At 40.9% G+C, this 24,646-nt stretch overlaps 1 protein-coding gene across 21 annotated transcripts in view; it reads right to left on the bottom strand.

The window, feature by feature from the left end:
- The window catches only part of Kiaa1217 (KIAA1217 ortholog), a 417,045-nt gene that overhangs the window by 136,931 nt on the left and 255,468 nt on the right, over positions 1–24,646 (bottom strand). For 20 of the 21 annotated variants that reach the window (XM_058578583.1, XM_058578584.1, XM_058578587.1 and 17 more), the window contains one exon: positions 13,521–13,719. In XM_058578583.1, coding sequence (XP_058434566.1) covers positions 13,521–13,719 — 199 coding nt within the window. Of the gene's footprint in view, positions 1–13,520; positions 13,720–23,455; positions 23,478–24,646 lie in introns of those variants that run through there. The other variant, XM_058578594.1, reaches the window with a different exon arrangement.

Genomic DNA, 24,646 nt, shown 5'->3' with positions numbered 1-24,646 from the left:
CCATCTCCATTACCTCTCTAAACTCATTTCCTGCTCCTTTGCTACCTACTGTGAGTCTCCAATCCCAGTAATCTTGTGGTTCTTCAAATGCTCAGGGCCAGTTGGGCTCGGTGGCGCATACCTGTAATCCTAGCAGCGTGGAGTCTGAGGCAGGAGGATCAGGAGCTCAAAGCCAGCCTCTATAAAATACAGGCACTAAGCAATTGAGACCCTGTCTCTAAATAAAACACAAGATAGAGCTGGGGATATGGGTCAGTGGTCGAGTGCCCCTGAGTTCAATTCCGGGTACCCCCGTCCCCCAACATGCTCAGGGTCTTTGCACTGGCCATTCCTCTGTCTGGAATTCTCATCCCCCAAATATGCATGTGGCTTACATCTTCACATGTTCCAGGTCATGGCCTAACTGCCCCTTTCCCACTTTCTCTGTTCATCCTTTGCAAGTTTACAACTCTCTTCAGTAGTTTCTGTACCCCTTCCCCGGCTTAATTTTTCTCCATAGCAATTACACAATCCATTATTGTTTTAGTCAGTTTTTTAGTGACTGTGACCAAAACACCTAAGAAAAAACAACATAGAGCAGGAAAGGTTTATTTTACTCACGGTTTCCCAGGTTCAGTTCATGATCGGCCAACTCCATAGCTCTGGGTCTAAGGTGAGGCAGAAAATCGTAGCAGAAGAATGTGGCCGGGAAGCAGCTCAGGGCATGGTAACCAGGAAGCAGAGAGAGAGCTCCTCTGACCAGGGACACATATAAACCCCAGCGGCATACTGCCAGTGACCTACTTCCTCCAGCCACATCCTACCCGCCTACAGTTACCACCCAGTTAATTCCTATTAGTGGATGAATCCATATGTTAGGCTAAAGTTCTCATAGTCGAATCATTTCACCTCTGAACCTTCTTGCACTCACAGATGAGCCTCTGGGAGACACCTCATATCTAAACTGTAACAATATGTAATGCATTTATTATCTCTTCCTCCAAATAGAACAGAAACTCGTGGCTTTTTTGTTGACTATATCCAACAGTGTACAGAACTCTGAGTGCCTAGAAGATATTCAGCAAGCATTTCTAAAAAAAGAATGATTTTCTTTCTTCCCACCTAATAGAGCAGTGTGTACACTGTAGGCAGGAAATACATAGTTTTAAATTGAATGCTTTTACTCTTACAAAGGCTCCCATATCATGTGACTCTTCTTACGAAGGGTATTGGGAACACACGAAAGTGCCTAATCCTAGAATCATGCAAGATTAATTACTGAACCAAATCCTAAAGCAGCGGGTCCCAGGGGACTTTCTTCATCAAGGAAATCTCCAGGTGTAGTGGCCTCATCTATTTGTCCCCTGCCTCATCCACAACATGAACAATATTTGGGTGCTAAGTGACCATGGCTAAGCCAGAGATCCCTTAGGGTAAGGCAAGCACAGAGTGCTAGTGTAAAAAATCCCTGAATTAGGTAAACGGGGATGTGTATGCAGAGCAGTGTGAAGTCATATTAAAAGGTCAGACCCCCAAGATCCAAGGATTGAGTCAGGGGTAAGTTGTTGAGTCTACACACATTTCTAAGTGGGTTGAGGTGGGGGCTGAGATGGCAGAACAGGTGATTCAGAGATTAAGGGTTCAAAAATAGGAACATAAAGATCAGGAGAGACGGATCTGGGTAAGCAGGATGCTACCTATTCTTCCTGTGGGAAGGATGTGGCTCCTTCTTCTTTGTGAAGGCCATGTAAGTTAGGAGTGTTGGGATTAAAAACTTTATTTTTAATTTTTGGTGGTGCTAGGGATTGAAGCCATACTCAAGTATGCTAGGTAAGTGCTCTCTCACTGAGCTACCTCCCTAGACCTAAATGCTTTAGTGTGAGGTCATAATCTAGACCCAAACTCCATATTTCCTCCATAGGAAGTCTTCTATGTTTTCCTACCAAAGTATCATGGCAAGTTTTCATTCCTTGCTGGGGGCAGATTAACATGCCTCATATGGCTCAATGTTGTAATAACCCTTAAATTCTTTCTGAGGGCATACTATGGCCCTAAAGCAGTGGTCCCCTGATCTGAAGCATCAACCTCAGTGTTACCTGGAAACTTGTTAGAAATGAGAATTCTTAGATCCCAATCCCAATCAACTGAATCAGAAACTCAGGGGATAGGACTAAAAATCGGTGTTTTATTAAGTTCTCTGCTAAAGTTTGAGAAGCAGTGTTTAAAATAAGCACACGCACATGCGCATGCACACACACACACACACACACACACAAACACAACAAATAAATGTTGGGGGCTAAGACAACGGGTGGGTATTACTTTACTCAGCGGAGTGGAGGGCTCTGATGGTCAGAGATCTGAATGACGTGGAGAAGGTGCATGCAGGTAGGGGAGGTCAGGGTCTACAGGGGAACCCAAGCAGGGGAGCAGAGGGAACCCAAGGACAGAGAATCTCAGGAGCAGACTCTGGAACAGTCACCGGGCCCTGCATGACTGGCTGTAATCATAACCTTGTCTATGAAGTCTGCGATTTATATGTATTTTAAAGTTGGTCCTTACATGTGTCTTTAGTTACACTAAAAATTCCTTAAATACAAGAATCTGCTTTCATATATTTTTAAAATAACTCACTGTGGCACCTTTAACAGTGCCAGAAACCAAGTAGATCCTTAATAAATACATGAATCGAGAAAAAAAAAATTGAAAATGGGCAAAACTTGGGGTGGGGGAGAAAGAAGGATTTATTTTTATCATTATATTACTGGGAGACATTTAGCCAAAAATGTCTGAAGGCCAATTAACACCTTAGAAAAGTCTGAAAATGAGAAGTTGGTGGTGATATCATTTTTCATGACATTACCAAACTTATGAGAACTCAAACTCAACACAATGAAAACAGGAGCTTTTCTTGATGCGATGCAGTTGAATCAGTTAGCTGTCAAGCAACACTTGTTTGCTAAATTTGGGAGCTGCCAAAGGGAAAAGTAAGAATGGCAGATGAGTCTGTACCCAAAGTTTTAAAACTTCTCCTGGCTATGCTCAGACTGGGTTGATGTACCATGCACGGGGGTGGGAGGCTGGAATAACACCAAATTGAAACAAATGGAAAACTTGATCAACATAATTTTAATGTCTTGAAGAAAGACACACAATATGCTTGTGACAACTACCATAAGCAGTTGAGAAGGGAAAAAAGAAAGGGGGAGTGGGCCTGAGCCCTGTATCCAGTTTCTCAGGCTTCCAGAACCAAGTCCTGCAGGCTTAAAACACACAGCCTTCAAGATCAAGGTCTTGGCAGGGTAGGTTTCTGCTGAGACCTCTCACTAGGGTTTGTAGATGGTTCTCCTTCCTGACTTTATTCTGTTATCCTAATTTGCTCTTCTTATAAGGACATTAGTCATATTGGACTAGGATCTACCCTATAACCTCATTTTAACTTAATCATCTCTTGAAAGATCTTATTTCCAAATACTGCCACCTTCCTAAGAATTGGGGGTTAGGACTTCAACATATGAATTTGGGGAGACACAGACTCATAATAGCTCCCAAGAGTGACTTATATTTGCAAGAAACCAAAGATGTCACGTTGGTATCTGGGGACACACCTGCTGTTGTGCTCAAAAGCAGTTATCCAGGACAGAAAGCCCAATCCCCAGTGCTCCAGAGAGAACCTCCTTCCAGACATGGGGTCTGCTTAGTCTCAATCCCACATCATAGAGTTAACCTGAGAAATCTGAATGGGAAGTGGACCTGGACCATTCTCTAACTCCTTTGCCTAAGAAAATGTATGTCTGCCCTCTTGCTATGCGGAATGTGTGCTTCTACTCCACCTGAAATATGAGAAACTGCCACAAATCTGTTTCCAGATGCCACCAGGCAGCCTTCTGGAGACCAGTGCTAAGATGAGAACACCAAGAAGGAAGTTCTACTTAAGGATATGACGTAAAGCAGGCTTGTATCTTAATTTTGTTTCTAGCACTTCACAGTATTCTCACACTATTCTCTAAAAGCTGATGCAAAAAAAATTGTGTGTGATTCTTACAGTTAAATGAACACAAAAGATCACATTTGAAAGTCAGTTGTTAGAAAAAAAAGTGCATTTGACAAGAAACTTTTAATTAAAAAATAGCATGTGCTATTAATCTTGCATTTACCCAGATAACAAGGGTCAGTGAATAGATTTCAGATAGAGTTGTTAGAGTTAAAGAAAATAAGAGAGATTGACAAACTAAATCTTTCCCCTCATGAGTAGTTCAAACAACCTCTTCTAATGTCTCATTTCTTGTTCCAACCAAACCATTTCAGAGCATCTGAGGGTTCAACATCTGGATCCAGACACTTCTCATCTCATTCCTGAAGTGTATAGTAGTAGCTGGTACTAGACAGTATTCAGAATCTGAAGTTTTGTTGCTGTGAGGAGATTCCTTCTCTGGCTCTCTTTTTGCCATCTAACCCTACCCCTCAAATATTCCTCTCCAAGGAAGAAATTGTCCACCCTAATACAAATATTAATTGCCAAGGACCAATCACTTGAGGGCCTGGTGAATTGCCAAGATTATATCAGTTCTTTCCATGTATCAAATTAGACCCACAGAAATCTACAGATTCTAAGATATGCCCTTCTTACAGCATGATGTAATACTATGTCATTGGATTTTTAATTTTTATGTAAATATAGAGCTATATGAAATAAAACTTTCATGCAACTTAAATATAACTATTACATAATATGTTATGAATATAAACATATAAGAGCTCTTGGATTACAATGCTTTAAAACTTTATTTTTTCCTATTTAACTAACATAAACCTCTTCTTAAATAATGAAATTAATTCAACTTACTGGATTTCTCTTTTTTTTTTTTTTTTGGTCGTGGTTGAAATTACAGCAATTATTCTTATCTTAATTTTTCTGGCTCACATATTATGCTCAACTGCTACTTGTATTAATTCTTGTTTTAATGGTTCTAATATTTTTTATTGGTTTTCATTAAGCCAAATCAAATTGATTTTGGATGTAGAGAGGTATAAGAGATAAAACATGCTTTACTCTCTCCTATGTTACCTTTGAAACCTGAAGAGTTTCTTTCTGAATAAAAGTACTTTTCACATCACAAAATGATAGCTAGATGTCTGTGTTAGGGTATGGCATGTGGCTATGATAGACAGAAGAATATTTCACACTGACCCTCAGGAGGACTGAATTTCTGAAACGGCTTTGGACATATATTACTTTTCCAGTTATTTGAACCCTTTAGCTTCATCTTCATTAAAAAGTTTTATGTTAACTTTACAAAATGGTGACCTATGATCCAGTTTAGCAACACCCTGACTGCAAATGGAGAAACAGAAACAGGAGAGACCTAAGTCTTCTTTAAGATCCTTTTGAAGATGCCTCTGTATTTGTTACTCACCTGACCACTGATGGACCCTATAAAATAATGGTGGCTCAGGGAGGACTCAGACCTCAGCATCAACTAAATCTTCCATTCACTGGTATTCCTACAGCATCTCATCTACAAAATAATCCTCGAAGATACTGGTAAAGGGCATATCTCAGGTCCATGTGAATTAAACAACTTCTTCAATATTTTGAGAGATATAGAGTTACAACCAAGGAATTTTAATAGCAAGAGATTTCTAAAGATATCTAACTGTATTTTTTTAAACTAAGAACAAACGCTTCATGAATCTACACGATCTTTCACAGGAACATTCTTTCGTAGGAGGGAATTGTGTGCCAAGTGGATAAACTTGGATAAATCTTCCTTTCCTTCAGTAAACCTCATATATGAAAATACTAGTTTTTAAAGGCCAAATGAAGGGTGAATTGCTTGAATTACAAATGCATGTTTCATGATATGAAAGGATTTCTTAAAACATTCCTGCCAATGATTAATTCCCAGCTCCAAATCTATCTTTCATTTAAAGATGGACTAAGTTTGTAGAAACTACCTCTCAGGGCATCCACTATATTGAGCGTAAGAAAACTAAGAGGTAAGATTTATTTTAAAAACATTTTTTACCCCCAAAGAGCCAAATTAAAGTACTTAAGAACTCCTTTTATTTAGAGGAAATTTGTTCCTAACTTTCTTCCTCTCATCTTTCTTCCTTTATCTATATCTCTGGGTCTATTTAATATATTTTAGTATGTATGTAGATATTTTATTCATTTTACCAGTTTAGCCTCAGCTCATTGTTAAATGAAATCTTACATGAAACTGAAAAATTTATAGCAAAGAAAACTCCACAGAACTCAAGACTTCTCTAGAAGTTTGGAAACCACACTTGCAGTTCACTGCCAGGCCTCTAGAAGGCACCAGTCCACACCAGTTTTCATGGAATTTTGTGAAACAGAACCCTGACAGAACCACTATATCTACAAACAGAAAATCAGTCAGTGTGAAGTTGCACGGAACTGAACCAGCTGCACCTAGTTAAAGTAAAAATGGATTCATTAAATAGCTTGCAGAATCACTGGACTGAATTTTCACTGTAGAACTGGGCCACTGCGTAACCCCTTTGACAAAGAAGCAGCTTCCTGGCACTCTGGGCAGGTGTGGCTCTGAAGCCATGCTGCCTTGATCAGGGAGCTGCCAGGACTGTGGTAGGGCCTGGCAACACCTGGGCCTTCATAACTACAAAAGTGGATGCCCTACATCCATTCTCTGAACCCTATCAACCTAGTTACTGTGGGCTGGGACCCTGGCAAACAATGCTGAGGACACCCAAGAGCATCAGTAACTTTGCCTTGTCACCCACCATCCAGAACCTTGCACATTTGATATTTTAGAATGAGCCCATTTTCCAGCCTTAGTGGTAGAGGAAGACATAACAGGAGAAGGTGGGAAGGGGGATTTGGGTCTGTCATCGTAGCCACCCAACCTGGTCCACTTGGGCCAGGGCACTCGTTCTGGTGCTATCAAAAACATGCTGGCATTTTTTTTTCTAGTATCCTGAAAAGGTCAGGGATATGGCCAAATCTATTAACTTGCTATGAAAATCTTTTCTGCAAATTTCTGTTGTATTAATAACATTGCAATCACTTCCAGTGCTTAGGACCACAGATATCCTATTTTACTTACTCTGCAGAATAATACTTTTCTTATTTGTTTAAAATTAGATTTTTTTAATAGTCAATGGATAATTGTTCATGCTCAAACAATCTAATGCTGGTCTTACACACTCCCTTTGGATTTCCCCCTTTGGAAATGGACATCTCTATCCTTTGCCCTCACCTCCAACCTAGTCCTGCACACCCACAAGATGGCAGATTCTGGCAGCCAAGAACCACCCTTTCCTTAAATTCCCACAGGGCATGACGACCAATAAAGTTATCAGCTTGGAATGAAAAAACAGCCATACATTCAATAATTCACACCACTAGGGACCTTGTCCCGCAACAAGTCTAAAATCCTCTTATGCCACTGAAAATCATTTTTGCCTTAGCGGTCTGAGTGTTGAAGAGGCAGTTCATTACAGAAATGGCAATACCACTGGCTGCTAGTCTGGTGAGCAAGACTGTTTTCTAAAGCTCTCCGTGTGGATTATGGTCAACAAAGGAATCTGGCTGCAAGAAGAAGTTGCTGCTGCTGTTCTTGTTTTCATGAGTTTTATTTTCAAATTCCTGAGGGCACACAGAGGGGTGGGAACATCTTGTGGCTACCCTTTCCCCGAAGGCCAACTAGGGAGCAGCCAGACAATAACCCCTGCCTATGGTCACATTCCAGATGGGATTTATAAGACAGCACCATGATTAAAAGCAACTACTCCATCATTAAGACGGCAGACCTAATATCAGTGGGGACAATTTTTCATGGAAATTATTTCTAAAACCAAGCCCTACTGAAAAGTGGGTTTCGTTTTTTTAGGCTGCTTTTCTTCTGGTAACTCTATTTTCTCCAAAAAAAAGAGTGAAAGAGAAATGGCACAAGTTCCACAACTGTGTTTTGGATGGGTGGAGTGGATGGGAACCCACTGCCCTGGAGAAGAAGTGAAGATTGAAAGATGGAAGGCCACTGGACCCAGTCATGTGCTAAGTCACAGCCACTGAACAAATTTCTTTCTTTACCTTGCTGCTTTGTACATCTCTAAGAATGGCTAGTTGGCCCTCAGCATCAGAAGGGACTGTGTTTTACTGTCATTGGGCTTTTCCTGAAGGCTCAACATGCCTCTTTGAAATGACAAGCTCGCATCTTGCATTCCAGCATAGTTGTGCCTCAATGTCTGCAGGGGATCAATGCCAGGATCCCACCTCAGATACCAAAATCTCCCAATGCACAAATCCCTTATATAAGATGGCATAGGATTTACATGTCACCCATGCACACCCTCCAGTACACTTATAATAACTTGTACAATGATAGTGCTATGTAAATGGTTGTTAAAGTCATTTAGGGAATAATGACAAGCAAAAGAAAGTCTGTACATGTTCGCTACAGATGAACTTCATTTTTTTCAAAGATTTTTCAATCTGCAGTTGGATGAATCCAAAGATTCAGAACTGGCAGATACAGAGGGTGACTTGTGTTTATGAGTTACAAAATGTACATACATGCTAAATATAGCTATGTATATATTTATTTATACATAAATATATTACATACTGCTCTCCATTCTGTATCCTATATGTCTCCTAACAGCCTCTGTAAAATGCTCAGCCTTCCTGCATTCCTCATTCTGGAAATATACTGAAGCCACAGAACAAGGGGTTATTCAAGTGGAATAATTGTGAAGGTTTATCTTCAGGCACAGGCAGCCCAAAGTGGGGTAAGGTTTGAACCCAAGGAGTGGGAGTGTTTCGAGAATTCTGTCCATCCAGGCTCTACCATGAAGGTGTCAAATCTTTTGATATTACTGGGAGGGACTCCAGTAATAAATAATGCTATGTGCTGAAACACAGGTGGGGGACAGGGCTTTTCCTATTCAACTTCATTCCAGACTCTGACTAGAGGGTGGTGGTGGTGGCATCTTACAGTCCTGGGGTGACATTTGGGTAGGCACTTCAAAGGTGCCAGTGGGACACAGCTTCCAGTGTAAAATTCAAGTAGTTCCGAAAACTCAGTGATCACAATAAACAATATCTTAATGTGATACTTTTAAAACTCAAGATTAATTCAAGAATCCACAATGAAACTAAACTAAAGGTAGTCTTCCCAAAGTTCTGTCCCCACAAAAACCTCCACTCGGATGTTTTTAGCAGCTTTGTTCATAACTGCCAAAACCTGGAAGCAACCAAGATATCCCTCAGTAGATGAATGGATAAACTGTGACACATCTAGATGCTGGAAAATTATTCAGTGCTAAAAAGGAATGATCAAGCCAGGAAAAGACATGGAGGAAACGTAAATGCACATTACTAAGTAGAAGAAATCAACTTGCAGTTTACATTCTGTCTGATTCCTTTATGACATTCTGGAAAAGGAAAAACTATAAAGGTAGCAAAAAGCTCAGAGGTTGCTAGGAATTAGGGTGAGAGAGATAAATAGGTGGAAGACAGAGGATGTTTAGGGCGGTGAAAATACTCTGTATGAACATGGCATCATAATTTGTGCAAACTCATACAAAGTACAAAACCAAGATTGAACCCTAAGGAAAATTATGGGCTCTGGGTGGTAATGATGTGTAGATGTAGTTTCACCAACTGACCCCAATGCACCCACTCTGGAGGGACACACTGGTAGCAAGGGAAGCTGTACGTGTGTGGGGCAGGGATATATGGGAATGCTCTGTGCTTTCCTCTCAGATTTGCTCTTAACCTAAAACTGCTCTGAAATAATAAAGTCTTTAAGAAAAAAAAATAATGCCCAGTACGGCAGTGCATGCCTCTAACCCCAACGGGTCAGGAGACGGAAGCAGGAGGATCGCAAGTTCAAAGACAGCCTCAGCAACTTAGAGAGGTTCTAAGAAACTTAGTAAGACCCTGTTGCAAAATTTTAAAAATAAATAAACAAAAATAAAAATAAATAAATAAAAGGCCAGGGATGTGACTTAGTGGTTAAGCACTTCTGGGTTCAATCTCTGGTTTAAAAAAAAAAAAAAAACTACAATGAGCAAACCATCAAAACTTTCAAGAAATAAAGATAAACAGGGCTTTGAAGGAGATCTTAAGGCTCTGTGGATTAAGATAAATGTCAATGCACAGTTCTAAAAGACCAACTATGGATTTCCAGGAGGTCCCAGCTCTAAGTGTCCAATCTGCAGCCTCTGAGGCCCCTTGGGGTCACAATTATGCCACCATCATGCTGTGGACACCGTAAATCTGGCTGGGTTCTCCAGAAAGTGCCACTCTTCCCAGGAGCCTGTGTTAAAGAAGGCCAAGTACAAGGGGATTTACCTAAAGACGAGGCTGAGCAAGTCCCCTAGCATTTAGACTCCTGTGACTCACATTTTCCCCTTTATTTCCCATCCTTGTCAAATAGATTTACACCAGGCGGGCCAGGTGCATCTGGGAGGACATTTCCAAATTGGCCTAGAAGAGGTGGTCAAGGGCAATTCCAACCTTGCTGTCCAGGTGCCGGCTTCATTTTTCTGAAACCATAGCCTTCCTCACTTTGGCAAATTTCTCCTTCTCTCCTGTCCTCTCCCTGTGTCTGTTTCTATCCAAAAATTAGGAAAAATCACAGATCAAAAAGCCACTCATGAAGTTGGCAGAATAAATACTTGGGACTTTTTTTTTTTTTTTAACGTACTGTGGCAGAGTGTGGAGCAGCACTTTAAGGGAAAGTGGCTGCAGAGTAAAATAATGCTTTGTAAAAGTACAGCCACCCTTGTGCACAAACACCAGCCACTCTCAGCAACTCCTTGGGCAAGGCTGCCCCCAGCTCCTGCAGTCTCTCTGCCCTGAGGCTTGGTTCCTGAACTCTGCAAGTATCTACCTGCACAGCCAACTGTGGATGCTGCCAGGGGAAATTCCTGCCTTGGAAACAAAGGATCTATTATCCAACACTCAAGGTCCCCCAGGTATGGGGGGAAGGGGAATTGGCAGTTCTTTTTATCTTCATTTTCTTTTGCAAAGCAGAGGCTATCTCTACAGAGACCTGAACCTCACTCATTTCCTGCAAAGCACAAAGGAGAAATTCCACTCCCAGCCTGGCTCCTGCTCCAGGTCTGAGCAGGGTTGAGAAAGCACAAAGCTCTTCAATCCAGAGGAAAGCCGCAGCCTGGTGGCAGTGGAAAAGCCATGTCATCTTCATACAGCATGCTCCTGTACCTACCTTCACGTATAAGGTGAGACTAACAGGAACTAGAGGTCTGTACTTCCTGCTCCTGCCATTTAAATAACTGTGCCCTACTAACAAACAAACAGGCAGATTTTCCGTGGCCTTCCTCTCTCATTTGAAAAATAAGGACCCTGCATTACTAATCTAAGATCAAGTATACAAATTTAATATTAAATATTAATGATGAACCTTTGCATGAGCTTCATATTTAGTAAAATTGAAACGACAAGGATTAGCATGGCTGACTCTTGCACAAAACAGGAAAATAAAAAATGTTCCATGTTCTTAAGATAATCAGTGATATATCTTACAAATAAACAGAAGAGAGGCACTCAAAGGGTCCCAGCACACAGTAATGATAAGGAGACGGAAACATTAATTGCCCTGATTTGATCAATACATACTGTACACATGATGAAGCATCACACCACACCTCATAAATATGCACAATTACGTGATCATAAAAGTTTATTTTTTAAAAGTTTAAGTGCATCGGGGCTGTACTCAGCGGTAGCGCACTTGCCTGGCATGTGTGTGGCACTGGGTTCGATTCTCAGCACCACGTATAAGTAAATAAAGGTCTATCAACAACTAAAAAAAAAAAAAAAAGTTTAAGAACCCAAGTGTGGTGGTGCACACCCGTAATACCAGTGACTCAGGAGGTTGAGGCAGAAGAATCACAAGTTTAAAACCAGCCGCAGCAACTTAGTGAGGTCCTAAGCAATTTAGTGACACCTGGTCTCAAAATCAAAAAAGAAATATCAAGGGTTGGATATGTGGCTCAGTGGTTAAGCACCTCTGGGTTCAATCTGTGGTACAAAAAGAAAAAAAAAAAGCTTAAGGCGAAGTAACTACCCTGCTTCGATCATTATATGATGTATACACATGTTGAATTACACTGTACACTATTTGTCGAATTAAATTGATAACTAATGAAAAATTACCAGGCAAAAGTAAAAAAAAAAAAAAAAAAAAGAAAATATTGACAACCCAGAGGATAATAGTTTTTTGTTTTGTTTTTAGGACCAATTTGCTCTGGTTGGGGAAACAAAATCAAAGTAGCATTGTATATCTATCTGCCCCTTTCTTTTCCCAGCAAAATACTTGCTAGGTTTCACTAGCAGAATTCAGCTGTCTTCTGCATGGGCCAGACCCTGAAGATTTTTTTCACATTGTCCCTTTTCCTCTTTGATGTTACCCTGACTTCATCTGTCTGCACCCACAAGTACCAAGTGGGAACCTGCACTATGTGGCAGACGAAGCATATGAAACACCAACCCAGCAGCATGCTCTGCAAAGAGGCTTAAATTCTACTTGATCCTGTGACTTGTGCATTTTGTTAAAGGGAGGAAAAAAAAAAAGAACAACAACAACAATAAAAAACAAAGCAAGCTATAAAGTGAATTTCCTATAAAAATAGATGATATGTGGTAATGGTAGAAAGTTAGAATCTCTGCTTCCTGGGAAAACTTTCTGAAAAGAAAAGCAGCTTCCTATTCGTGGCTTTCACAACTGTCGTCCTGGGAGTGATGGCCACGATGACCCCCTTCTTCCTGGAGCCATTCATATCCTCTACCAGACTGCCAGACAAGTGGTGTGAGGCTGCTAATACCCTCCTCTCCAGGCATGCACCCCAACCAGTGGCTCTGGGACTGGTGGAGGAAGCCTTGGGAGGTGAGGCCAGGCTTTCTGTAGTCTGTCCTTGGAATTCCTTATTCCAGGAACACAGGAAAGTACTACCAGCCTCATGGCTCAAGCTGCTAATTTCAGCCACTTCTGAATGTGCCCAGTCTCAGCAAATCTTCAATACTTGATATTTGTTATGGTTTGGATTTTAAAGGTCTCTTAAAGTCTGTATGTTAAAAGCTTGGTTACCAGACTGTGGTGATTACTGGGAGACAGTGGGACTTTATGGAAGGAAGTTAGATCATTGAGGGGTGTACCCTGGAAGGGGATTTCAGGATTCTCTGTTTGCTTTCTGGCCACCATGATGTGAGCAGCATGGCTCTACTTTGCATTCCCTGCCATAATGTACTACCTCACCACAGTTCCAAAAGCAATGGACCATGGACTGAAATCTTTAAAACCATGAGACAAAATAGGTCTTCCTTATAAGTTGATTACCTCAGTTATTTTGTCACAGTGATGGAAAGCTGACTAACATAATAATATTAAATCAACAAAATTCCCCAGGATCTGTGTTTTTACAAATAACAGTTGAATTTATATTTGAAACGCACGGATTTGTGTTCAAAAGTGTAAATATACACATGTACAATCAGAAAGAGGCATCAGAACCTGCCTCCGGAAGCTTACCCAGAGATCTTTCTTTTGTCTGGTTGGTTGACCTCACCACAGGAAGGCTTGCACGAGTTCGGCTGCCTCTGGAAAAAGGACTTGGCGCCTCCCCTTCAGACATGGCTTCCAAAGAATCACCGGACGTCTCTGATAAATGCTCGACTGGGTCACTCAAACTGGGAGGTTGAGGACTATGAGACAGTTTGGGACTTCTTGTCTGAAAAAGATATTTTTAAAGACAGTGGGAAAATTGATTAATTATACTGAAAATATTTTCAATGCCATCTTTGCCAATCTAAAAATAGAATATGGTCAAGGGGGAAAGGCCACCAGAAGGATTGAATGGGGTTAGTTGTGAAGGTTACAGAAAAAAATTATCCATGAGTACTCCATTAAGAGCATTTTACTGCTGGACATCTAGTGTACAAATGCCATTTCAAACAGGGAGTTGGGGACAAGTCATGTCACAGGAAAAGAATGATGGCAAATCAATTCCTTTTGCCAGACAAATTTTCACAGTTGTCATCACAACAGACGGGACTATGCACATTTCAATACACTCAACAGGGATGCAGTACTCGCACCAGAGTGGCTGAACACAGCCAGTCCTTCAGAGTCGTTTATCAAGGCTATTTCCAAAATCAGCAAACTAAAATGGTAAAGGGAGATATTTATATCACCGTTGAATATTTTTATTTTGAGGCAGCAAAATCCCATAAGTAAGATTATATCTAGCTTTGGTTATTATTTACCTTGCTAATCAAGAAAAAGTATCTATAATGATTTAAGCCAACCCACTCAGCACCCAGTTGAATTTCTCTCCTAGTTATCTCTGCTGCAGTGGCAGGGGGTGAATGTGCAACATGCTCATGATCTATTAGTCAATACTATTCTTGGAACATGAACTACAAGTGGGCACTGTGGGAGATTCAAAAGAAAGAGGCAACATGTAGACTGATGTCAAAAGTTTCTGAACTAATTGGTGAAATTTGTGAAGAACAACAAATAACCCAAGGTAATGTATAATTAAAGTATAAACTATGAATTGGGTGACATATCTATTTGCTTTTCAACAAACACTTATTAAGCACTTCCTGTGTTCCAGGCACGATGCTAGGTATTGGGGACAGAATACTGCACAAAACAAACAGGACTTATGCCCTGATGGTATTCATAATCCAGAAACAGGACACAATTTAAGATAAATTAAGGGTGCAAGGAAGTGTGCAACTCAAACGGTGGTGGTGGTGGGGTTATGAGTGGAGAGACAGAAACACAGAAAAACTTTGATCCCAGAAGGAGGGACAAAGAGAGAAAGAAAGACACCCTGGTTGTAGGGGATAGCCTGTGCTAAGGTCCCACACCAGAGAAAGTGGTGATCCTTGGAGATTTGGTGGGCAAGAGAGCAGAGCACACACAAAGTCTTGGAATCACGGTGAGAATTTTCCCTTTGACTGCCAAGTAGCAGAAGGCCATTGAGGTAGTTAGGGAAAGGGATGAGGTAGGAAAGATCAGATAAAGTTTTTCGAAGATCACTCTGGCTATTGTGTAGAGATTGGAGATTATATATGTACAAGGGCAGAGAAGGTGAGCTAGAAAAACTGGGGGGTTATGCTGAGTGAATGCATTATCTCAATTTCCCCTTCTTCCATGGCCCATCTTTATTACATGATTCCATGCACTAGCTGTGAAGCAAACTGATTTGGAATTAACCAGGCAGGCTGGTGATAGGAAACTAGTCATCTCCAAGAGCCAGGTTTTGTTATGTTGCATTCTTAATTTCCTTTAATCCTTCCTAAGGCTGCCAATGCATTTTGACATTAAGCACCAAGACTCTTAACTCTCAAGGTAGGGCAAGCTTCCTGGGAGTACACTGCAAAGTCAGGCAGGGCCCTGCTCTCCAAAGGGTCTGCAGATGGTTTTATGCTGCACTATGACATTCCTAAACTTCTTAATGAGTTTTTTGAACAAGAGACCCTGGAAATCATAGAGCAAGTAAGTCCTTCCTCCAGGCTCTGACTTTAATTCTTTGACTCTGGCATTATTTGAGGAATGCCCCAGGTGTGCTGGATACTCAAAGGGACATTTTGAGGATTGCATTGTCCATTTCTCCCCCTCTTTCTTGAAATATGTAAAAGGAAAACCCTCTTGGCAGAAGCACTATCATGTTACCTGGACACACACACACACACACACACACACACACATCTTGCTACACCTTTCAGAATCTTCTCATAGAGAGAAGTAGGAATAAGATAATTCTTCTTCTTCTGCATCCCCAAAAGGCTTTCGGGGAGATGCCTGGGTATCTCATAGGAAACTCAGCTTTGGGGAGATGCCTGGGTATCTCATAGGAAACTCAGCCAATTTACAAGCCAATGAGATTACAAGTCAAAATCACGGCCAGAATGGACATCCATTAACAAGCAAATTGTCCTTGCTGGTTAATTTTTCTGTGCTTATTTCCAACGTGGTTTGTTCCCAGATTTACTTTTCATAAAGCCTGCTTCTATTATGGGGATCTGGCTTTGGCACCCTTTAAGAGTATTATTTGACTAGGAAAATCATCCCTAAATGAATAACTTGCTCACCAAGATTTACAAAAATTTATGTGGTCTTCAATGAAGTAGTTTCCCAGTTACTGTGCTCAGCAGAATAGCAAACTAAGATGCCCTCATTCCTACCTTAAAAAAAAATACACATTTAGTTTAGCAGCATAGCCAAGAAATAACATTACTGTAAGCAATAAGGCAGCATTTACCACCTCTACTGGTCATCTTTGCAGCCTACAGCAGACACGTTACATTTGATGAGTTGTCATTTTCCATTGTAAAAAGCAATAATCCTTGAAGAAAATAAAAATCAAATCTCTATTTCTTCTTCAGGGTCATCATCGTGGTAGGTAAGTATTAAAATAGAGATGTAAGGGCTAATCTTTTTTTTTTTTTAACTGCCTATACATAGCTATTCAGTTCTATATCTAAATTCCTCCTCTTCTTTTTTTTTTTTTTAAATATATGTCATTCACTTTCTCATTGAAAACTATCCCTGTATATTAGCAATCTCCTCACACATGGTACCCTCCCCTCTGATGTCAGCTTGCTGCTGAGACATCATTTAGTTCAGGGAGAAGACAATGGAAATTGCTGACTGCAGGATCAGAACATTGACTTGATACATTGAAAAAATAAAAAGGTTCAAAGCGTTTGGAAGAGGAACTCAGCACAGTGCTAGGCTCTGGGGGATGACAGCTTCTAAGGCATTGAAGGTACCTTTTGGGACCAAAGATAACATATCCATAACAGTAGAGCTAAGAAGCAAGCCATGGTGGTACAGAGAGGGGTTTCCATTTCACCTTGGGCCCACCTATGGAGTTGGGCCTCTATCGACTGAGACCTCCTAAAACATGAGCCAAATAAACTTCTCCTCCACCTGTTCTTTTTCAGGTTGTTTGGTGACAGCAATGAAAAAGTTGACTAAAACAACTGTCTAGAGCAGTAGTACCCCCATTATTTTGTATTTCAAGGAGTAGACCTTTCAAAAAAATTATAGGAGGTTACAAGGTGGAATACTGTTATTTTTGCAAAGTTAGAGGTGATGAAAAAATAACTTTATGGCTGGTGGTGTCACTTAGTGGTAGAGCTTTGCTGTGCATGCATGAAGCCCTGAGTTCTATCCCAACCCCCAAACAAGACAAAACAAACCCTACTGTGTATGGATCATTATTACCCCAAGAAAGCAAAAATATTTTAATGCCCTGAAAAGAAAGGCAAGATACTCATGCAGTTTTAGATTTGGTCTCATTTTTGCCTCAGCTAAAACTTTTTCTCAGTGCTGCATGGTCTACAGCTCAGTAGTGGAAGGCTGGGCTCTAAAATGCTGAATAAGGAACTGTCCCTACCTGGGGAGGGAGCAGGGGACTAGGAAAATGTTCTCTGGGCCCCTTAAGCAGGCTTCAAGTTTCCCTAAGACTGGATTTCCCTTCTTGCCCAGGGAATCTCTAATACCAATCTCCTTCTGTTTCCATCACAACCTTCTAGAGATTTCTATAGGTCATCCCCAAACCTACAAACTCAAACAGGGGGTCTGTACAAGTCTGAATCCACTTGTCCTTTCTAGTCTTCTGTTCTTCAAAGAGGATTTCCTATCCCTCCCAAAACACTGGTGTCAGAGGCTTCCAGTAGCTCTCCTCTCAGCTTCATCTACAATTTATAGAATATTCTCTTCCTAATGGAGGGGTGAGGGAGGAGTGAAAGGAACTAACATATGGAGTGCCTGGGTCACCATGCCAGATGATTGATATGGAAATCTCATTGTAACATCACTGGTCACCATGGAGAAAACAGCAGTGCTGACCAACTGGTACCAAATAAAGGAACTGAGATCCAGTGTGTAGGATTCCACAGCTGATACTCAATGGTTTGGTTGTTTCACCAGGAGTCTGGGGGTGTTGGCTCTAGTTTAGCTTCCACCAAAAGCTGGTCAATTTCTAAACTCATTGGATCACAACTATCTTATCTAAAAGGCAAGAGCTTGAACTAGTTGGTATTTAAGATCCCTTTCAGGACTAAAATTGCATAACTCTAAGATATACATCATACAAAGAAGAAAAGATCATGTCATCCAAAAAAAAAAAAAATCAGTCGACTGAGGTTTCCTACAAATTATTTACCATATTGCACCTGCTCTATAGAAATATATAGCGAGGCAGTGGCGAGATCTAGTTTTCTGCACAGCATTAATTTTTAAAAGACTGCCAGGCTTGCATTTTTATCACTGTGAACAAATATTTGCTGAAATGTTCACTATGTGCATTATGCTTTACTAGGGGATCAGATTTATTCTTATTTTTTGCAATGCTGTTGGATTTGAAGACCACAGCCAAAGAGGAAGGAAAATTAGAGAGTCATCGATGATATTTTGTTCGTTCACATTTTTCAGATCCTTTAAATTCTAAAATGAAATGCTGAGGTCCAGAAAACGAATCAAAACTGTAGCTTTATGTAACAAGTTCATTGTCAGGAACAGTAGGGTTTCTGGTTAGCCAACTGTATTCACCTTCCTTCAGAGTACATTCTATTTTGAGAAGAAAAACCAATGTTGCCTTAATGAAGTTTCACTTCATCCTAATTAATGCCCAATTTGCCACAGAGAATTCAGAAATATAATGAGGCTTCCCACATGCAAATGTATTCGGAGTGACTCATTCTAGTCCTCATTAACTGACATGGTTAACCATGACACTGTGTGCTTTGACCCATTTCTTGCATCTGTGAAACTTTCAACTCAACTTCATCAAAATTCCGACTTCAATTCCAGAGAACTTTCTTGTTGCCGGAAGCAAAACATTATGTTAACAAACTCGAGGGTAGCTTTTCTCTGCCATCCCTGCTCCACAATACTCTAGTAGTTCAAGGAGAATTAATGAACTCACTATGGAAGGTCTACACTTCTACCTAACTTAGAGGGTCCTTTCTATAATCCACAGTGCAATCACCTCCTTTCCATTCTCTGCTCTTTCTTCTAGTCTTTTTTCAAGGACTCTGAGTTTGGGACTGGGGATGAGAAGACAGGCAAAGTCCTCCCCAACATCAAACCTGGCTTCCATTCCGTCTCCTGTCCTTACAGACTCCCACCCCAGGTGGCAGCCTCAGTAGGACCCTCTCCCTCCAGGTGTGCTCTGGAGCAGCCCTGGTCTCTACACGACACCCTCCTACTTCCCAAAGCTTCTGTGGCCATCAATATCTGAGCAGTTATCCCCAGCACCGATGATGGTTAATCTGGGAAATGGACTGAGGGCATCCACAGTTCTAGATGATGACAAGTGGATGTGAAAACTGTGATACATCTGGAAGAAAGAACTGTAGTTTTGTTATAGTCTTGTAAATTTTTTTTTTGGTGCTGGGGATTAAACCCAGGGCCTTATGCATGCGAGGCAAGCCCTCTACCAACTGAGCTATATCCCCAGCCCCAAGTCTTGTAACTTTTGAGTGGGCCTGGCATTGAAGACTCGGAAGAATGGTGGTAGAGGAGAATCAATCAGCTATCATTTTTATTAAAAAAAAAAAAAAGCAAAATTGGGCACATGCAGGAAAGAGTCCTGTTGTTAATCAAGAGCAAGAAATAAAGTCATACAGGATTTTTGTGTATTTCTGGGTCTTTCGTGTTAGCAGTTTGGAGAAACATATGCCAGGTTTATTAGAGAAACTTCTGGGCCTTATAAAGAGGAAGGTCTGTAGGCCCTAACCCTCATTGTAATGCCAACTTCCAACTCTGCACACCTGAGATTCTCCTACCTTAAGCTGAGTTTTGAAATTAGTATTTTCTTTCCCCAATTTGGACAAGGAGGGAAACATTTTTTCTAGGATGTATTTTGATGAATTATCCTTGATAAACTCAGTTCAGACCTTGTTTCTTCAAGGCTAATATTTCAATGTTTTCCTCCCTCTTCCATCAGAGGAGTATCCAGACATAATTCATGATTTTCACCTGTGAAAACAACCATGTTTGGTCTGGAGTCAAATCAGATGATTCAGCAGCTGAGCCAACCACGCCTATTGCTTTCACGGTTTCCTTCCCTGGATGCACTATTTCACGATCAGATCAGAAGGATGTAAAACCTGCGATGCCAGGTACTCACTGTCCATTGACGGCCTGTGGAGAGCCAGCCACAGGCATGGGTGTGGTGAGCTACCCATGGCTCTGTGCCAAGTGGACGCCACTCTGTGTGCCTATCTCACCATGCGAAGACACCAGCCAACAAATGTCAAGAACACCTCTGTGCAGAAAAGGGTGTTCCTCATCTTTTAAAGTAACATTCGCAATACAAACATACTCCTACTAGAGTATAATTTGTATGTTAGATTCCTCTTTTGAGATAGTATTAATTTATCTTGTCCCATTTTTAGAAACAAACAAAATTTATGGAACTTCTACTCCTACCTCCAACCTCCTTGGAAAACCGCCATGCTTTTGAATGCTAAAGTCTTCCCAGGAGGATGAGTGGAGGGTGCCTTCATGCTACAGAAGCCACCCTGAAAATCCTCTCCCTAGTTTGGGCTTAGAAGGTAAAGGAATTTGGAAAATGAATCTGGATGGGAGAGAAGTTACTTTTGGAAGGAAGAGGAGAGGGAACAACTTTTCAGAGCCAAGAGGAAGATGGTAGTTTCGTTGTCAGTGGTGTTGATACTGAGGGTGTTCTTCCAACCTGGGAGACCTGGATTCCCTTTGCAGAGAATTACTCTGACTGGGACCATGGCTGTGTGGCATGCTGAAAGTGGCTGAAACCAGGTTCTCAAGCCTAGGAAAAGATATGGCAAAGATCCCCATGCACCTGTCTCAAACAGACTGCATGGGAGACATTCACTATGAATCCTGGGAGACTCAAAACCCCTTACCCAGATTTACTGGAAAAGACAAGCTCCCCAGGATTTCTTTATAACCCCAAATGAGAGAGCAGTATTTCCCTTGAATATGAGGAGAATGAAATTTCTCAATAACTGCTGAAGCCAAGCCAGATTATTTTGATTTAGGAAAATTAAGAAAAATAATATATTCTACACTTGAGTGGCAGAGAGCAAATCTCTACATATTACATCTTTAATAAAATAAATAAATCTAGAAAAACCTTCCAAGGCTGGTTATTAAATTACAGTGTATTCCTACCCTGGAATAGTATGCAATCATACTAAAGGTATTTTAAAAGAATGTTTCTATGTAATTTAGAAAATGAAAGCAATACATCCAAACATTAGCATTGGTTTTATTTTGATGGGGGTTATCATGAGTAACATTTTTCCTTCATTTCTCCAAAGTTAGAAGATATTGCTTTCATATATCAGAGAATTGCTGAAAAAGCAAGATATTTTTAAACAGTAGATTAGGGGAAGGGAAGACTTCCACAGAATAGAATCCAGAAGGATTTCTGTCAATGGTCACCTACAGGTATTTATACCCCTTCCCATCTTTTCTGTGCATTCTGTACAACTGGATTCCAGGTTAAAGGGCTTGTCCTTAGAGAGATGGTCCCCGAAATGAGGGCATAGGGAAAACACAGGAAAGAAACATTCTCACTTTCATGCCATGCAGAATTTGGCAGGAACCCAGAGCTTCCAATTTCAAAAAAAGATGCAGTTAGGAAAGAAGAATCAAAGCCAGCAAATCAACTGTGGACATGCAAATTGCACTTCACCTCTTAAAGAGAACAGACTTTCACGTCTGTAGTGCTAATGTCATTACGACAACTTAATTTTAAGGCCTTTAAGATTTGACTCCAGGTAAACTTGGAATTTTAGCAATTTTCTATGCTCTCTTGACTATTTTTCTACTTTTTAACCCCTTTGTGGCATGCAACTGACAATGATTCTGCTTTTTTTGCTCTAAGAGGTTTGGTTCTGCCTAGAGTTGCTGTTTGAGTCTGTTTCCCTGCAGACTGGACATGGGGGCACCTCACCTGGTCTGAATGCACGGTAGCCCTTCCAACTCTCAGGATTAGATGTCAACCTGACATCTGTCTACCTGGTGGTCTACCTGAAACACAGGCTGTTCTCTGAAATTACTCCTGCTTTTTTGACTCCTCCCCAAAGCCAGCATGAGATAAAGGCTATTTAAAGAAGATGAGCCCTCACTCTCAGCCTGTCTCTTTAGTCTCCTTCTATCAAGTTAGAAAGTTCGATCACCAGCAAGTTCCACATCTGGATCTCACTAACTCAGCCCCACCCCTTTCAGACATTCGCTCAGGCACAATTTTTGTTATTTAGTGGTATGTTTTCCTCTTTTATTTTGCTGATACAAAATAAAAGGCTAAATGAAGAATACTGTTTACTTGTTGATTCTGCCTATGATGTTGGTCCATGTCCCTTTCATGAAGGCATGAGCAAACAGCAGTTCTTTTAGATTTTAAGACAATGAAAATGTTTTGCTGCCTGAAGGGTTTATAAGTCTTAATTTGTCATATAATAAGAATCATGTAGAGTATGGTACAAAACTGGAATCTTGAAGCTAAACTGAGTGTTCGAGAAAATCCTAGTATCTGTATTTGTAAATTGGCTTCCTCCTCCCACAAGGCTTCCCCTTTGATTTTTGTTGTGTTCACCTTAGTGGGGATGTCACTTTATAGCACATTGCTTTGAATCAAGCAATCAATTAATAGATTCCTTCCTTTTTCTCTTCCTGAAACAAGCAAGGTATACCTTATAAACAAGCAAAATGTAGAACAGGCGCTGGCTCCCACAGTTCTCACTGGATGACATCTGAGCAGGCTACAGATGCCTTTGGAATTCAGAGTCAGGAATGTGCTTTAAAAGGCTTCAGGATAAAAGGTGGCTGTGTGAGGATGGCTGTTATTATAGTGATGAACGGAAAGGGACCTGCTTGCAGGCTTTGATATGTCAAATACAATACAAGCAGCATAACACATGGTGCTAAACCCACACTTAGAAGGCCTCTGAACAAAAGCCCTTATCAATCCCACCCCTGAAGCCTTGGCTTCCCTGCCCTGGGTGGTACCATAGGGCTTAACTGCACTGTTGTGAAACCAGTGAGGCTTGACCCACTAGGAAAGGCCCCAACCTCAGCAAGGACGTGAACAGCATTATGGGAGATGTTACTACGTCCTCACTATCCCACGGTGGAGAAGGCCACGTGGAGATGGCCCAGAGTCTACTACTGGGCTCCCAAGTCCTGTGAGTCTTAAGTGCTATGGGCATACCCTCTCCATACATCCCAGAAATAGAATTTACTTTTACCTTTAAACTCAAAATGCTCACACACACATGCACATCACATGCCCAATTTCATAGGAACGATTTTCGTATATATGTAAAAGTTATGAAAGTTCTGAGTAGTTTTCTGGGCCAAAAAAGTTCTTTTCTTCTTCTAATCTTGTCATGGTAAAATGTCTCAGGATTTGAAGACATGGACAGAAGACAAGATTAAGAATGAGAGGACTTAACTGCTCTTATCCTGTTATTGTATGGAACACAGCTTCCAATAATGCCGTGTACTGGTGGCGTGATCCATACAAAACTTTTCGGAACCTCAATTCTTACTTTAATAAAATATTCAGAGAGATTGGGGTTGCAGATCAATGGTAGAGCTCTTGCTTTTCTGGGGTAAAATCCTGAGTTTGGTCCCCAGCACTGTAAAGAATAAAGAAGGTAATCAGAATGTCTATTTGATAGAGTTGAGATGAGAATAATTTGAATAAAAATGCACAGGACAACAAAGAGGGACACAAAACATTTAGCTACCTTTATCCAGTGTCACTCACATTAAAGTGGTTCTAGGCCACTCAGTTTCCTGCCATATTGGTGCGTCCCAATGGCTTATGGGATCCCACGTGCGATTAGAAGGATACAGCCATTGCCATAAGGTGCCCATTGCACCTCTGTTTTGGTCTCTTGAGATTGGTAAATGGTTACTCCCAATTTCACCGCAGAGAATTGATACCCACAGAGGACCCGAGAGTGACTCATTTACTCAGTAGGAGAACTGAATGCCTTCAGTTTCCAACCTTGGCCTTCATCCTATTCATCTCTGAAAATCACTATTACAACTTGTCTATAAATGCAGATGAAAGTTTGAGAGAGTTCTCTGACATCCAATTATTTGACAACAGGTTAAAAAAGGAGGAAAGAAAACTCAGTACTAAGGACTTATTTGTTTCAATCATAAGAAAAAGAATAAGGGAAGAGACTGAGGGGGCAGCTCAGTGGTAGAGTATGTGATAAACTGGTGCAGGACTCTGGGTTCAATCCCCAGCACAAAAAAAAAAAAAAAAAAAAAAAGGAAAAAGAAATATGGGAGGGGATCCCAGACTCTCTACTATTTATGGTGGAAAATTCCACCTCATCCTATCAAATCTCTACTCGGAGAGTAGGAAAAGCAGTTAGAGGCAGGGTGTAAAGTCGTAGGGAGGGCTTACCAGGGCATTCTTTCCCTCTTCTGCATTTCTACTCAGTGCATGGTGCTTGTGCAAGGAAACTGTAAAGATTCCTCTATTTTGTATGGATTAGAGAAACTGTGAATACAATTAAGAACTCGTGGAAAAGATAAGAACAAATACCTCTCAGAATTAGGGTGCTATAGGGTTTGACAATAATCCTTGTTGGTCTGTTTAGCCCACATTTAGCTTTTATGCTTTT

The sequence above is a fragment of the Marmota monax genome, unplaced genomic scaffold (genome assembly GCF_021218885.2).
Source record: "Marmota monax isolate L192 unplaced genomic scaffold, Marmota_monax_Labrador192_F-V1.1 WCK01_AAM20220418_F8-fsc00072, whole genome shotgun sequence".
Taxonomy (NCBI): domain Eukaryota; kingdom Metazoa; phylum Chordata; class Mammalia; order Rodentia; family Sciuridae; genus Marmota; species Marmota monax.
Note: the sequence above shows the minus strand (reverse complement) of the source record. Positions and strands in the feature narration are given on the sequence as shown.